At 42.8% G+C, this 14,084-nt stretch overlaps 1 protein-coding gene across 13 annotated transcripts in view; it reads left to right on the forward strand.

Moving 5' to 3' along the window:
- Nucleotides 1-14,084, forward strand: part of MTIF3 (mitochondrial translational initiation factor 3) — a 23,256-nt gene continuing 9,172 nt past the window's right edge. The window contains exons 1-6 of one of the 13 annotated variants that reach the window (XM_087436260.1): nucleotides 8-197; nucleotides 3,361-3,530; nucleotides 4,186-4,265; nucleotides 6,215-6,282; nucleotides 7,634-7,820; nucleotides 11,923-12,386. In XM_087436260.1, the coding sequence (XP_087292386.1) occupies nucleotides 11,924-12,386 (463 nt within the window). In that variant the 5' untranslated portion in view covers nucleotides 8-197; nucleotides 3,361-3,530; nucleotides 4,186-4,265; ... (1 more) ...; nucleotides 7,634-7,820; nucleotide 11,923. The other 12 variants (XM_087436266.1, XM_087436263.1, XM_087436264.1 and 9 more) reach the window with 12 other exon arrangements.

Below are 14,084 nucleotides of genomic sequence, written 5' to 3' on the forward strand. Positions count from 1 at the left end.
ACGGAAAACGAAGAGGTCTCACGGCGGAGCCCGATTACCGGCTCCTTCTGCCAGACGTTGTTAATCGTCAGCCCCGGTACTGGTAAAGGTACAGGCGAGGGGCGCTGAGCGGGGAAGGGGACCTGCGGCGGGAGGACGTGGTCTTAGGGGCCTGCCTGTGGAGGAAACGACATTGCGCTCGGCCGTGTCCCTGGAAGGTCAGTGCCACCCATGCCGCTGGGCGGAGCGCAGAGAGGCTCCGCAGGCCCTGCCGTGGGGTCGGGGATTCGGCCAGGTTCTAAGGCTGTCTTCGGGCCCTAGCCGCTAGTCTAGGTAGCCCGCGGCCGCAAGACAAGACCCGGCGCCGGTCTCTGCGTCCCCGGGACCTTCCGCCCCGCCATCCCGGCGCGCGCACGCACGCCCTACGTCCCTGGGCCCCTTCTCAGGCTGAGGCGCGCCGTCGGCCCCCTTCCGGGGTGGGCGTGGCCGCCGCTGATGCACGTGACCGGGGCGCTCGGCTCGCAGCGCTCCCTGCGCCCGGGTACCTGGTTTCTGCGCCGGAGCGGGCAAGACCGGCCGAACTCTTTCCCTCTGCAGCCTCCGGAGGAGGCCTTGGTGAGGAAGGTCGCGAGTGGATGTGGGATTTTCTTTTTTTCCCATTTGTCGTTTGGTAGGCTCCATATGTATATGTATGTATAAGACTCCTGAAAGAAAGAAAGACGTTTTCTCGCTGAAAAGCCGCAGTTCCGAGTACATGTTATGAATGGCCTCAATCTAAGAAAGTACATAGAGTGGAGGCGGTTCTGGCTCCAATAAATTGACTACTATTTATTGTGCCAGGCACAGTACAGTAAAGGATAAATCAGATTCGTTCCTTCAGAGAAATTATCGTCTAGTGAGGGAGAAATAGTCATAAAGTAATCACAAAATTATAATTGTGCCGTAAAGGAAAGAGAAACTATACTATGGAAGCATTTAATGCTGAGCTCAACATGTAATGTTGACATGTGGGGGTGGGGGGCGGGAGTAGGGGGAGATCGGCTTAGTTTGGGAGGTAATCAGAAGAATTCCCTGAGAGAGAGAGCGCTAGGCAATGATATGGTGTTCCCTAAACCGAGGGGAAGAGCATTTCAAGAATCTGAAAGGCTAGTGTGGCTTAGGCAGGAAGGAAGTTTGGTATAGAACGAGGCTGGAGAGGTGGGAACGGTCTTGTGGCCTCATGAAAGAAGTTGGTCTTTAATCGCAGGGCAGTTTAAGGTGGGGAGGGCACTGAGTGTGGAGACAGCAGTGCAGAGGGGGGAATTGATTACAGAATTCCAGTGTGGTGTAGGAGCCTAGTCAGGAGACTAATGGGAAGCCAAACGATATGAAGATGTCTTATACTAGGGTGGTGGCAGTGGATATGGAGAGAAGTGGATAGATTGGAGTGGTATTAGGAAATAAAATTGATGAGACCTGGTGTTGAATTAGCTGTGAGAGTGAGGGAGAGCAGAAGCAGAAAAGACTACAGTGGTCTGGATGGACCGTGATGCTGGTCACTGAGATAGGGAGTTCTGGCAGGGTAGATGACCATTTAGAAGATTAATGTACAGGAAGAAGTCCAAATTTTCATATTGAGTCTTTAGCTCTGGATTTAAAAGCTTTTTAAAAAATATTTTCTGGATGATTTTTAAGTTATTTCAGTAAAATAACTAAAAAGTAAAATAAATTAAAAATTTTAAAGCTAAGGAAATGTGGTTAAGTAATTGGCCAAAGATGTATGTTGGCTGTTTCCACTGTTGTAAATCAGTGTTCTGTTTCTTAACGAGCCAACTTCGGTATGGAGAGTACTTTGTGCTCCTTGTGGAAAAGCAAAACCAGAGCCGAGGAAGAGCATCACGAAGGCTTCAGGACCACGGTGCAGTCCTATGGGATTAAGACTGCACAACCCTATGTAGAATGTGGTGGATGGGACAGTTTGCAGGTCTGCAGGCAGAAGTAAGGACTTTGTGCAACTCCTTTGGAAAGTGTGGGAAAGGATTCTTAAAGTCATAGGATTTGGCAAAATTAATTTCACAAATATTTAATACACTAGAATCTATGTAACTTTGATCCAGCCTCCCAGGAAAAACTAGATATCAATACGAGCTGGTGAATATCAGCCATATGAGAAAGGCAGTGAGTGAACAAATAAGAGAAGTTATTTTCATCTTTTCAGTCTACATAGTTTCAAAATGCATGCAAGCAATTTAATTTCTTACAGGACAGGACTCCCTCATAACCACATACTTAAACCATGTTCCGGGAAGTTTCCTTACAAATAGATTATCAGTACCTCCTGAAGAGGTAATGCAGAATAGTGTACCATAAGGGGATGCAGCTGTCCTTTGGAGCAGGAATCATTTGGTCCCTTTTTTTTACTATGAGAATGTTCACAGCCGCTTTATTTATAATAGCGAAAAACTAAGAATAGCGTAAGTGTTCATCAGCAGGAAACTGGATTTAAAAATTGTGAGATACTCATATACTGGGACAATTCTCAGAAATAAAAAGGAGCAAACTATTGCTACATACAGCAACATGGATGAATCTCAAAAACATGCTGAGATGCCTTCTAACAAAGAGTACATACTGTTTGAGTCCGTTTATATGAACTCTTAGGACACAGTGCGATGGGAAAAGATCAAAACAGTCATTGCCTCTGGATGGGGATGGAGATTGACTTGGAAGAGGCATGAGGGAACTTCCTGGGGTGATGGTAATATTCTACAGGTTGATAGGAGTTTTGGTTACAGAGGCATTTGTACTTGTCAAAACTAATCAATCAAATGATATGCTTGAGATTTGTACATTTCATTGTGTGTAAATTTTGCCTCAAAAGAAAGTGAAAAGAATGGTAGACCAATACTGAACTCTAGTTAATGATATGCGTGCTGAAGTATTTGAGGATGAAGTGTACCAATATCTGCAGCTTACTTTGAAACGTATCAAAACATAAATAAAATGGATGGAAAGAAAAATAGATGGGTAGATGAAGCAAGGATAGCAACATGTAGAGTCTAGGTGAATGGGTATTGGGCTGTTCACTCTACATAATTTTTCAACTTTTCTGTATATTTAAACGTTTTCATAATAAAAGTTGGGGAAAATAGTCCGCAAAGAATATTGTTCATTTTAGACAACTGAAGACTAACATGAAAATATAAAAAACTCAGCTCTAAGCTCACCTGAAATACACAGCATGTGGAAGTAGCCACATGTTTGTTTCCTAATTCCCCACTTTATGGCTTAATATTTAAATCATTTCAATTTTTTATGGAATATGTAGATCAAACATTAAAATTACTCTGTGTTGTGTGCATTGGAATAATGCAATTGACATTTTTTCTTACATTATCCTAGGAAAGTGAGTGATGATACCAAAGAGGTCCAAGAAGAGGAATGAGGACTGAAAGTAGCAGGAAATGCTAAAAGAGGATACAGCACAGAGGAGGAAAGGGGCTTTGGGGACATTTCTCAGTTTCTCCTCCAGTGCTTGGAGAATATGGAGTTTTTCAGTGATCCAATCTCGAGTAAATAAAGAACAACAACAAAGAAATTATGTGTTTCTTTCTAGAATGTGGAGTTGCCTGCTGAGTTTAAAACTGCTAATAGAGGGGCCGGCCCTGCAGCTGAGCGGTTAAGTGCGCGCGCTTCGCTACTGGTGGCCCGGGTTCGGATCCCGGGTGCGCACCGTCGCACTGCTTCTCCGGCCATGCTGAGGCAGTGTCCCACATACAGCAACTAGAAGGATGTGCAACTGTGACATACAACTATCTACTGGGGCTTTGGGGAAAAAAAAAAAGGAGGAGGATTGGCAATAGATGTTAGCTCAGAGCCGGTCTTCCTCAGCAAAATAAAAGAGGAGGATTAGCATGGATGTTAGCTCAGGGCTGATCTTCCTCACAAAAAAAAAAAAAACCTGCTAATAGATGCAGACTCATGCTGCATAGCATGATTTCGATAAGGTCTGAATAATCGTCACATCAGAAATGGATATCTCCTACTATAAAATTATGCATTATAAGTAACTGACTTTAAGATAATTGGCTTTTAAAATATTTTCGGATGTCTCAGAAAGGATAGTTTTGGGAGTGAGAGTGATTAAATGTATAATATTTTCATAAGAACGTAAGCATTTTGATTTTGATTTAGACTACTGGTGCATTCAGCCTATTTATTTGACAGAGGTATCAAAGACATTTCATCAGAGAAGTTTTATCAGAGAACATGGCTTCCTATTTTGCATCAGCCTTGAAAGGCTAAAGGTAATACCAGATACCCTAGCTTGAAACCACTTACATTATAATGTTTTCTTACTCATTTTCTTATGTCATCTTTTTTGGGGAGTCCTGACTCAGTGGTTCTTATCAGGAGATGGGCAAAGAAATGGCTCTTGTTTTGAAAAAGCATCCCCAGGTGGTGCTGCTAGGCCTCTGGTTTCTGAGAACCACTACTATAAAGTAGGCGTGTTAGGGGCCGGCCCCGTGGCTTAGCGGTTATGTGCTCACGCTCCGCTGCTGGCAGCCCGGGTTCGGATCCCAGGTGCGCACCGACGCACCGCTTCTCCGGCCGTGCTGGGGCCGCGTCCCACGTACAGCAACTAGAAGGATGTGCAGCTATGACATACAACTATCTACTGGGGCTTTGGGGGGAAAAAAAATAAAATTATAAAAAAAAAAAATAGACATGTTAACTTTTAACTGTTAGCGAAAAATTGTACAAGTTCTGCTTCAAACCGAAACCATCACCATTTATGATGGTGTGACACTTTTAGACTTCAGTGTGATGAAAACTAGATGGAGAAATAAAAGCGATTTGCATTACAAAAAAATCAGAATTTTAAATTTGTAAACTTCCTTAGACATAAGCTTCACTTAGACGTAGGCTTGAAACTAATGAAGAGAATATTTTTTAGAGATGTATAAAGCCAGAATGCCAATTTACTAAATTATGGTGAAATATATAACTTATACAGACTTTTTCCTCCCTGTATGATGTTGATTCTTTTTTAAAAAACTTTTTAATTATTAAAAAAATTTAAATATACAGAAAAGTTGAAAGACTAATAACTAACCACCCATATACCTAGATTCAACAAATGTTGCCATAACTGCATTTATATTTTCTGCCAAGCCATTTCAAAGTAAGTGGCAAATGTCATGACACCCTCCCCTCGATATTTTAGCATTCCTTTCCTGAGAATGCCATTTTTGCGCCTAAGAAACTCAACCACACTTCTCTGATAGTATCTAATCCTTTATGAATCTAGTCCATATTCAGATATCCCCCTTTATCCCAACATGTTTTTTTAAAAGCTTTTTTCAAACAATATTGTATTTTACAACTATGGCTCCTTAGTCTTTTTTTTGTGTATGTGTGTGTGTGAGGAAGGTCAGCCCTGAGCTAACATCCATGCTAATCCTCCTCTTTTTGCTGAGGAAGACCAGCTCTGAGCTAACATCTATTGCCAGTCTTCCTCCTTTTTTTTTTTCCCCCCCTCAAAGCCCCAGTAGATAGTTGTATGTCATAGTTGCACATGCTTCTAGTTGCTGTATGTGGGGACACGGCCTCAGCATGGCCGGACAAGCGGTGCGTCGGGGCGCGCCGAGATCGGAACCCGGGTGGCCAGCAGCGGAGCGCGCGCACTTAACCGCTAAGCCATGGGGCCGGCCCTCCTTAGTCTTTTTATTCAAGAATAGCCTCTGCCCCCTCCCTTTTTGTTCCCAGTGACACTGACTCTTTTAAGACACCAAGCCAGTTGTCACATCCCACAGTCTGTGTTTGTCAGATTGTTTCCTTGGGGTGTCATCTGATTTGTTCTTTTCTGAGTCTGGCCCTTGTGTTCGTTGGACACTGGAAGCTAGGTCTAGAGGCTGGAGCAGGTTCAGGTTAAGCCTTTTTGGCAGGACTGCTTCACAGAAGGCGCCGGACATGTGCCACAGCCCAGGAGGAGGCTGTGCTAGGGTGTCAGGTTGTCCTGTCGGGAGGCTGAGCCTGACCTCCGGTTACGAGAGTGACAGCTGGAGTGTGTTTCTCCTGTTTCAGTTTGGAAGTGATCCTTGGGTCTCTGTTTACACCACATGAATTCCTTGTTTCCCCATCAGCTTTTTGCCTAATGACGTTTGCATCCATCCTTGCCTGAACCAGTGATGTGATTGGAGGTAGCAAAATGGTGATTTTTAAATTGCTTTTACTTTTCTTCTCCATTTATTAGCAAGCATTCTCCTCTAAAGAAGGGCTTTTCTTCATCATCTGGGGTTGATTACAGTTCTTCCTAAAAAGGTAGGATAAGTGCTTAGTTCTTTTTGTTTAATTACCCATTTTCACGGTAAGGAGTCAGGGTAGTAGTCACATACAGGCAAATGATCTTTCTTTTTTATAGATTTTTGCATATTCAGAGTATTGAAATGAATTTCAGTCATTATTCATTAATGTTTAAATTATCACATTTACATGTCAACAAACACAATTGTAATACTGTCAGGGAAATCTGAAAACTGGATATTTGATGCTATAAAGAAATGGTTATTAGTTGGGATAATGTTATTGTGGTTATTAAAAAGATAAAAGAGACCTTACCTCTTAGAGATGACATTCAGAAGTGTTTGTTGGTGGGATCGGATTGCTTTGAAATGGTTCGTGGATGGTGGGGGAGGACGGTAGTCTAGGGGTGGAGATGAAACCAGTTAGGTCACGTGCCGTTAGTGAGGAAGCTGAGTGATGGGTGCTGAGGCTTTATCACACGAGTCTTTCTGTACATGTTTGAAAAGTCTGCCTAATAAAAAGTTTTTTAATTGTTTGAATTTGTGTTATTTGCAATTTAAATTTAATTATCTCGGGTTTTTTCTTAACTTTGTGTTTATATTTTTTTCCAAGAAATGCTTATTTTGAAGAAACGTATATATCTTCAACTTTGTTGATTTAAAGCCAAAATTTAGCTTCTATTGAAGCTTAACTGCTATGTAAGTCAAGAAAATTTAAAGCTTTTAAAATCTGAATAATGGTAAAGAACTTTTTTAAAAAACATAGTTGCAGTATTTTTCTACTCTTTACCTTTTCCTCTTCTTGGAAAGTGTTTTTAAAGCTTTAAAAAATTCTACATCATTTTTCTGAAATAGTTTTTATTTTGTAAATAAATACAATTTTTTTATGAGTATAAAAAATACTTCCTCCTTGGGGCCGGCCCGGTGGCGTAGCAATTAAGTACATGCTCTGCTGTGGCAGCCCGGGGTTCAGATCCTGGGTGTGGACATATGCACCACTTGTCAAGTCATGCTGTGGCGGCGTCCCATATAGAGTGGAGGAAGATGGACACGGAGGTTAGCCCAGGGCCAGTCTTTCTCAGCAAAAAGAGGAGGATTGGTGACAGACGTTAGCTCAGGACTAATCTTCCTCACAAAAAAATTTAAAAAAAAATACTTCCTCCTTACAAAAAATTTGTGAAATAACAATAATTGGGAAGAATAGGAAAAAAAATCACTTGTATCTTCAACCTCAAATAAGCAGGGTTTTCATAAATTTCTTTTCATTTGTTTCCTATGCCTAGTTTGTTTATTTGCTTACTTCTTTTTAAAAAAATCCTACATTTTGAATAATATTTTTCATTTTAACGTGTTAATAATTCTTTACACAGGGCACATTAGCTTTCGTCCATAACTGCTAGTTTCGTCCTAACTCAGTGAAATTTGAGACTTGATGCTGCTACTGTTTTTCCCATGATACATGGAAAAAGGTTTTCTCTGGTCTCTTCAGACTTTTCTGCTTTTTTTGGTTTGGAGGCTTCTTCCACCAACAAATACCTGACTGTTTTTTATTGAACGGTAAGTATCTCAGCTGTTTATAAAGTGTAGTTCAGGGGCCGGCCTGGTGGCACAAGCGGTTAAGTGCTCGCGCTCCGCTGCGGCGGCCCGGGGTTCGCCGGTTCGGATCCTGGGCGCGCACCCGATGCACCGCTTGTCAAGCCATGCTGTGCCGGTGTCCCATATAAAGTGGAGGAAGATGGGCACGGATGTTAGCCCTGGGCCAGTCTTCCTCAGCAAAAAGAGGAGGATTGGCAGATGTTAGCTCAGGGCTGATATTCCTCACAAAAAACAAAAAGAAACAAAAGAAAAAAGTGTAGTTCATTCCCACCTTAGAGCCTTTACAACATCTGCAGCTGGAGTCCCCAGCCAATGAATGACTAAAATTGATTCATCTCATTCACTGTGAATGAAACATCTGGCCATAGATCTCACTGAGGTTGGTGGACATTTGAAATGCCAGCTAGATATGTGGAGAGTGTGGTTCTCCAGCATTGTGTGTATTGGTGGGGAATGAATACATCTCTGCATCTGATAGACCCAGAGGTTAAATGCCAGTGGACACTGTTGTCCTTCCTGGCTGTTTCCTTTGGCTCGTTCACTCATTCTACATGTACATACTGAGCCAGGCTCTCGGCTCTCGTGTTTGGAACACAGCAGTGAACAAAATGGACAGCTACATTTTCTCACAAAGCTTACATTCTAGTGAGTACAGATTGTGAACCTGTGTAAATAAATATATAATATGTCAGGCAGTGGTGTTTTTTAAAAGGCGAGGTAATGGGTTTGAAAGTGATGGGGTGTGCTGTTTTATAAAGAGTGGGCAGGGAAGGCCTTGCTGAGTGGTCATGTTTGAGCAGAGACCTGAAGTAAATGAACTGTGCAGCTGTCTGAGGGAAGGGAACTTCTGGGTGCAAGGACCCAGAGGAGGGGTGTTCTCAGTGTCTATAAGGAACAGGAAGGAGGCCAGTGAGGTTGGGACAGAGTGAGCCTGAGGAAGTGGGGAAGATGCTGTGGGCAGAGGTTGGGGGTGGGGGGCGGGTCACAGAGGGCCCTGTAGGTGCTTGCCTGGGCTTGGCTTCTACCCTGAGTGAGATGGGAGCCAGTGGGGGCTTGTCAACAGAGGAGGGGCGTGATCTGACTTATACATTTTAAAAGGATCACTGTGTGCTTTGTGGGTAATAAGTTAGAGGGGGGCAAGGCCAGAAGCTGGGAGAGCAGTCAGGAGGCTATTACTGTAGTCCAGGTGAGAGAGGATGGCATTTTTGGAGCAGGGTGATAGCAATGGAAAAGGTGAGAAGTGGTTGGATCCTGGATATTTTTAGAGGTTGAACAATAGGATCTGCCGATAAACTGCTAAGAGAAGAAGAAGAGTCAAGGAGAACTTTGCTATTTTTGGCCTGAGCACCTGGAAAGATGTCATTATATGAGACAGGGAAGACTGAGGGAGGAGCAAGTATAGGGTGGAAGGTTGGGAATTCAGTCTTGGCCATGTCAGCCTTTGAGTGACTATCAGATATCTAAGTGGAGAGGTGTTATGAGAGGTTCGGGGATTCGATCAGAGACGTAAAAGAAACTTTCCACTCCAAACAAATGGACCGAAGGTATATTTTATTATATAGATAGTAAAGGCGATAGTCTGCAAACAGATCCGAATAGGTCAAATAATAAGAGGGAAAAAACACCAGCTCGACTGGAAAGGGAAAACATCCACACCGGCTGAGATAGCAGCAGATCCGAATAGGTCATATAATAAGAGGGAAAAACATCAGATCAATCGGAAAGGGAAACACCAGATCAACTGAAGGGAAATGACACAAATCAACCGGAAAGAGAAACACCAGGTTGACCGAAAAGAGAACACGTCAAATCAGTTACTTCACAGTAAATCAATTACTCACAACATCCACGCCCCACTGCCGGGAGAGTCCTGTCAATCGACACGGCTGGGCAAGGATCACACGTCCTGGGCAAGGCGTCCCTTCCACAGGTGGAACTCTCACCGGGTCTCAGTCTCCAGCAGTTTATATAAGCAGTTACAGAGTTTGCAGAGCAAGCATCTAGTGTTCCCATGCACCAATGGTTATCAGTGGCGTACGTGCACTGAGCCCCTTGGCTAACGTCCCAGCCCAGTAGTTGTGTACGTGCATTGTTCTCTTTGGTTATCGTCTCAGCCCGGCACAGATGGCCAGTCCATCCCGTGCTACCACGCTCCAAGAGCCTTGAAATGTTACAACTTGCAACTCTCTCCGTGGGAGAAGGGCCAGTTCTCACCAAGCAGAAAGCAGCTTTTATATTTCTTTTTGTGCTGGTGGCTGTAGGTCAGTGGAGCAGTCAAACATGGCTGTGCTCATGTCAAGACAAGAGGTTGGGTAGCCAATTAACTCTACAAGTTTGCAGCTCAGAGGAGAGGTTGGAGCCAGAGCAATAAATTTGGGTATTAATAAGCTAGGTAAGGAGGGATGTGAGAATATACACATTCTGTCACTTTCTATTCAGTTTACTGTGCCTTTTTTTCCTTCACATCATTTGTCAACAGGGGGCATGAGGGGTGGTTATGGGCAGGGTCAGTGGGTTGTCCAGCCCGGTCAGATCAAAGCTAGGGACAAGAGGGAATTTCCAGTTTTAACCAACACTGCTGGTGATTTTCACGCAGGTGACCCTGAGGCTGTTGTTTGAGAAGCACTGCTTGAGGCACCTCGTCCTTCCCTCTTTCATCTGCGGCAGGGCACACCTCTCTGAGCTCGTGGTTCGCCAGTGTTTCTCAGCAAACCCTGGAGGAGATGACTGAGTCCTCTCGTCACTCCTTCAGCCTGCGCTTCTAAGCTTTACCTAACTCGTGAATGGAAGGAGAGAGACACATTATGGTAGAGAAGCAGCTGAAAAGCCAAAGTGCCACTTACGAGTGCAGCATTATAACCGCGCAGTAAAACCAGTATCGTGGTGTGTGCCTACCGCTTAGTTCACACTTGGTGGTAATGCCTTCCTCACCTTGTGAGTGGTCCGTATAGTCCGTGAGGTCAGCACTTTGAGTACTGTCAGGGTATTTCCTTTCTGCGAGTCTCAGCTAGTCCTTCCAGTGGGTCAGCTTCCTTCATGGAGAGTCCCCTCTCCCATAGTAGTGCTCTATCAGATATATCGATAAATTCTTAGCAGTTAATGATATTAAAAGTTTATGAATTAGTGTTTATGAATCACCAAGGATTTTGTATACTGCATTGTCCTTAATAAACCTTTAGGATGATACTTGCTTTTGGAGTTGGCACTGCAAGATCCATGAGAAGTAGAGTCAAATGAGATAATATTAGGGGAAGAAAAAAATTGGAAAACAAAAGCACTGTGCAAATATGGTTTATCCTAACAATAATTTTTACTGGGGACAGTCACCATGAGTTAGTGTGACTGTGGTTGCTTGCTAGTCCATGTTATTGGTGTGTTACCAAACCCAAACACGGGTTCGTTTATCTGCCGCATGGTAGGGCCAATAAAGAAAAAAACTGAAACACGAGGCTTGTGGCAAGGAAAGAGGTTTACTATCGAAAGGCAGCCAGATGAGGAGAAAGGAGTTAGTTAGAACTCCGATCCACCTCCTTGAAGGTAAAAAGGTAGTGGTTTTTATCTGGGGTTTTAGGTAGGGGAAGGGGAGCATGTGGCTGTGCTGGTTGGCACCCTCCCACCAGCCTGTGTTTGGCCTGGAAGACTGGATTTCTTTTCCCTTGACTGTCTGGACTTTTCTGGTTAGTTTTCATCTACAGCCTGTGTCTGGCCTTGTGAGGCTGAATCTTGATGTCTGGACCTTAACTTCCTGGGAAAGACAGCTCAGTCATATACTAAGGAGGGACAGAAAGACCTGGTTAGTTTTAAACAACAGTTGATTATGCTGAATATGCACAGCTGTGGTTAGCAAAACTTATCTCAAAGTTTTTGTTCTCTTCTTCTAGCCCAGGGAAGATTTTTTAACCTCTTCATCCTCAGTTTCGGGTGAAAATTTCCTGTGCACGGATCTATAACATTCACAGATGACATAGTCCCTACAGCCTCACACACGCTCTCCATGTACCATAATATCAGACCATGGGAATAAATGATTGAGTTTTAATCAACTTTTCTCCCTACTTTTTAGGATGGCTGCTCTTTTTCTAAAGAGGTTAACATTACAAACCGTAAAGACTGAAAATAATTACATTAGAAGATGTTTTGGTAAATACGTTGTGCAAGAGGCGGCACCAGCACAGTTGTCCCTTATTGCTTCTGCCCCAAGACTGTCCTACCTGATTCATGCAAAAGCTTTTAGTAGTGTTGAAGACACCCAGGATGGAAGAAAAAAGAAAAAAAGGAGTGAAACAGATTTTAGTAATGTTGGAAGGAAAATTAGTGAGCGAATTATTCATGTACTTGATGAGAAGGGCAATGATTTGGGGAACATGCACCGAGCAAATGTGATTCGACTCATGGACGAGCGAGACCTGAGGCTTGTTAAAAGGAACACCAGTGCAGAGCCTCCAGAGTACCAGCTCATGACCGGAGTCCAGATTCACGAAGAGCGGATGCGACTGAGAGAGAGGGAAAAGGCCAGACCTACACCAGGTGGGTATTTTGCTGTGTGTTCCCTTAGGACTACACATCCACAGTTAAATCTACCATTTGCCAAGGTGCCTTGGGACAGTAGGGAAGTGAAAAACTGGAAAATTCAGTTTCACTTCTGTTTCCAATGTCTTTTTTTCATCTCTCATTTCCATTCTTCTTTTTTTCTTTTTTCCTTGATACCCTGTGTCCAGCATCTCTTCCTTTAAACCTTCGTTAAATGAGGGAAAAACAAGGTAAACACCACGAAAATGATGGGCTCTCTTCTCCCCTGGTCCTTAGCTTTGTCTCCTTGTGCCGGGGAATGTGGAGTAACTGACAGGTGTAATGAAACGAGACTTGGACGAGATGGATTCAAGTTCCTGTTCCTGTCCTGGGCCACTCATTTACCCTCTTCCTTTATTTTTTCATCTCTAAAGTGGAGGTGTTTGGTTAACTACGTGGAAGCAGTTTCTAAACTCTAATAGAGCATCTCCGGGCCCAAGTATTTGTTACAATATTGGTAGTGACACTCATTTACATATTTTGCCATTCAGCTTACAAAGGTCTTGTCATTTAAACCTTATAGAAGCTATGAATTGGATATTAAGTGAAGATGTTTGTTTTTCATGATTCCTAATAAGTGCTGATCATTATGAAAGATTGTTTTATGGAAAATGCACTGGGACAGGGGTCAGAAGACTGGTCCCAGAGCTGCCACAGTGAGGTTGTGTGTCTTGAGAAAATCACACATTATCTGTGGCTCAGTTTTGTGACACCACATTTAACAACAAGGATGTAGCCTGGCAAACAAAATATTCAGAAGAGGCCACCCAGGGTGATAAGGACATCAAACTATGTCACAGAAAAAAAAGTTAAACAGCCTGGAGAAGCCACATTGCTGTATTCACAGACGGTTGAAGGGCTAACCTGTTAAATTCATTATTTTGTTCTGATAGAGAACTAGGACCAACTGGTAGGAGCTGTAAGGAAGCAAGGATGTGTTGATAAAAGAACTCTTTTTTAGAAAAAATTATTTTGGAAATTAAAAAGTATCCAGAAAATATAATAGTAAACACCTGTTACCCACCATCCAAAATAAACAAGTGTTAACATTGTCATAATTTCAGATTTTTTAAACAAAATACAACATTACAGAAAAGTTGAAGTTCCCTTCTCCTGGTCCATCCTCCCTCCCCTGCTCACTCTCAGGGATCAGGGTGTAGATCCAGTCCATGTTGTTAAACTCCAGTTACTTACAGATGTATTCATAAACAGTATTTAGGATGATTTTGGGCATAAAAATTATAAATGGCACAATGTTGTTTACCAGAGCTATGTTTATATAATAGTTATAGCTATTTCTTATAATTACTAAATGACATTTCATCATAAGAATATACCATAGCTTTGTTAGTCCGTTTCCACGGACATTGGGCTGGTTTCCAGTATTTCATTGTTATGAACAATGAACATATCTGTCAGTGTCTCCTTGTGTATTCTCGAGATTCCGTGGGGAAAATTGTTAGCAGTGTATAAAATTTCTTTCTCTGCCTCCTCACGCCATTTGGTACTGTCAGACTCTGATTTTTGTCGTGCTAATAGGTAAGAAACCATATCTTATTGTTCTGATTTGTATTTCCTTTCACTGAGTTTCTTCTCCCATGAATTGCCTATTCATATTCCCTTTTTTTCCTACTTCGATGGTTTTTATTTCTGATT

The sequence above is a fragment of the Ceratotherium simum genome, chromosome 10, assembly GCF_057802395.1.
Source record: "Ceratotherium simum simum isolate JZ-2026a chromosome 10, ASM5780239v1, whole genome shotgun sequence".
Taxonomy (NCBI): Eukaryota; Metazoa; Chordata; class Mammalia; order Perissodactyla; family Rhinocerotidae; genus Ceratotherium; species Ceratotherium simum.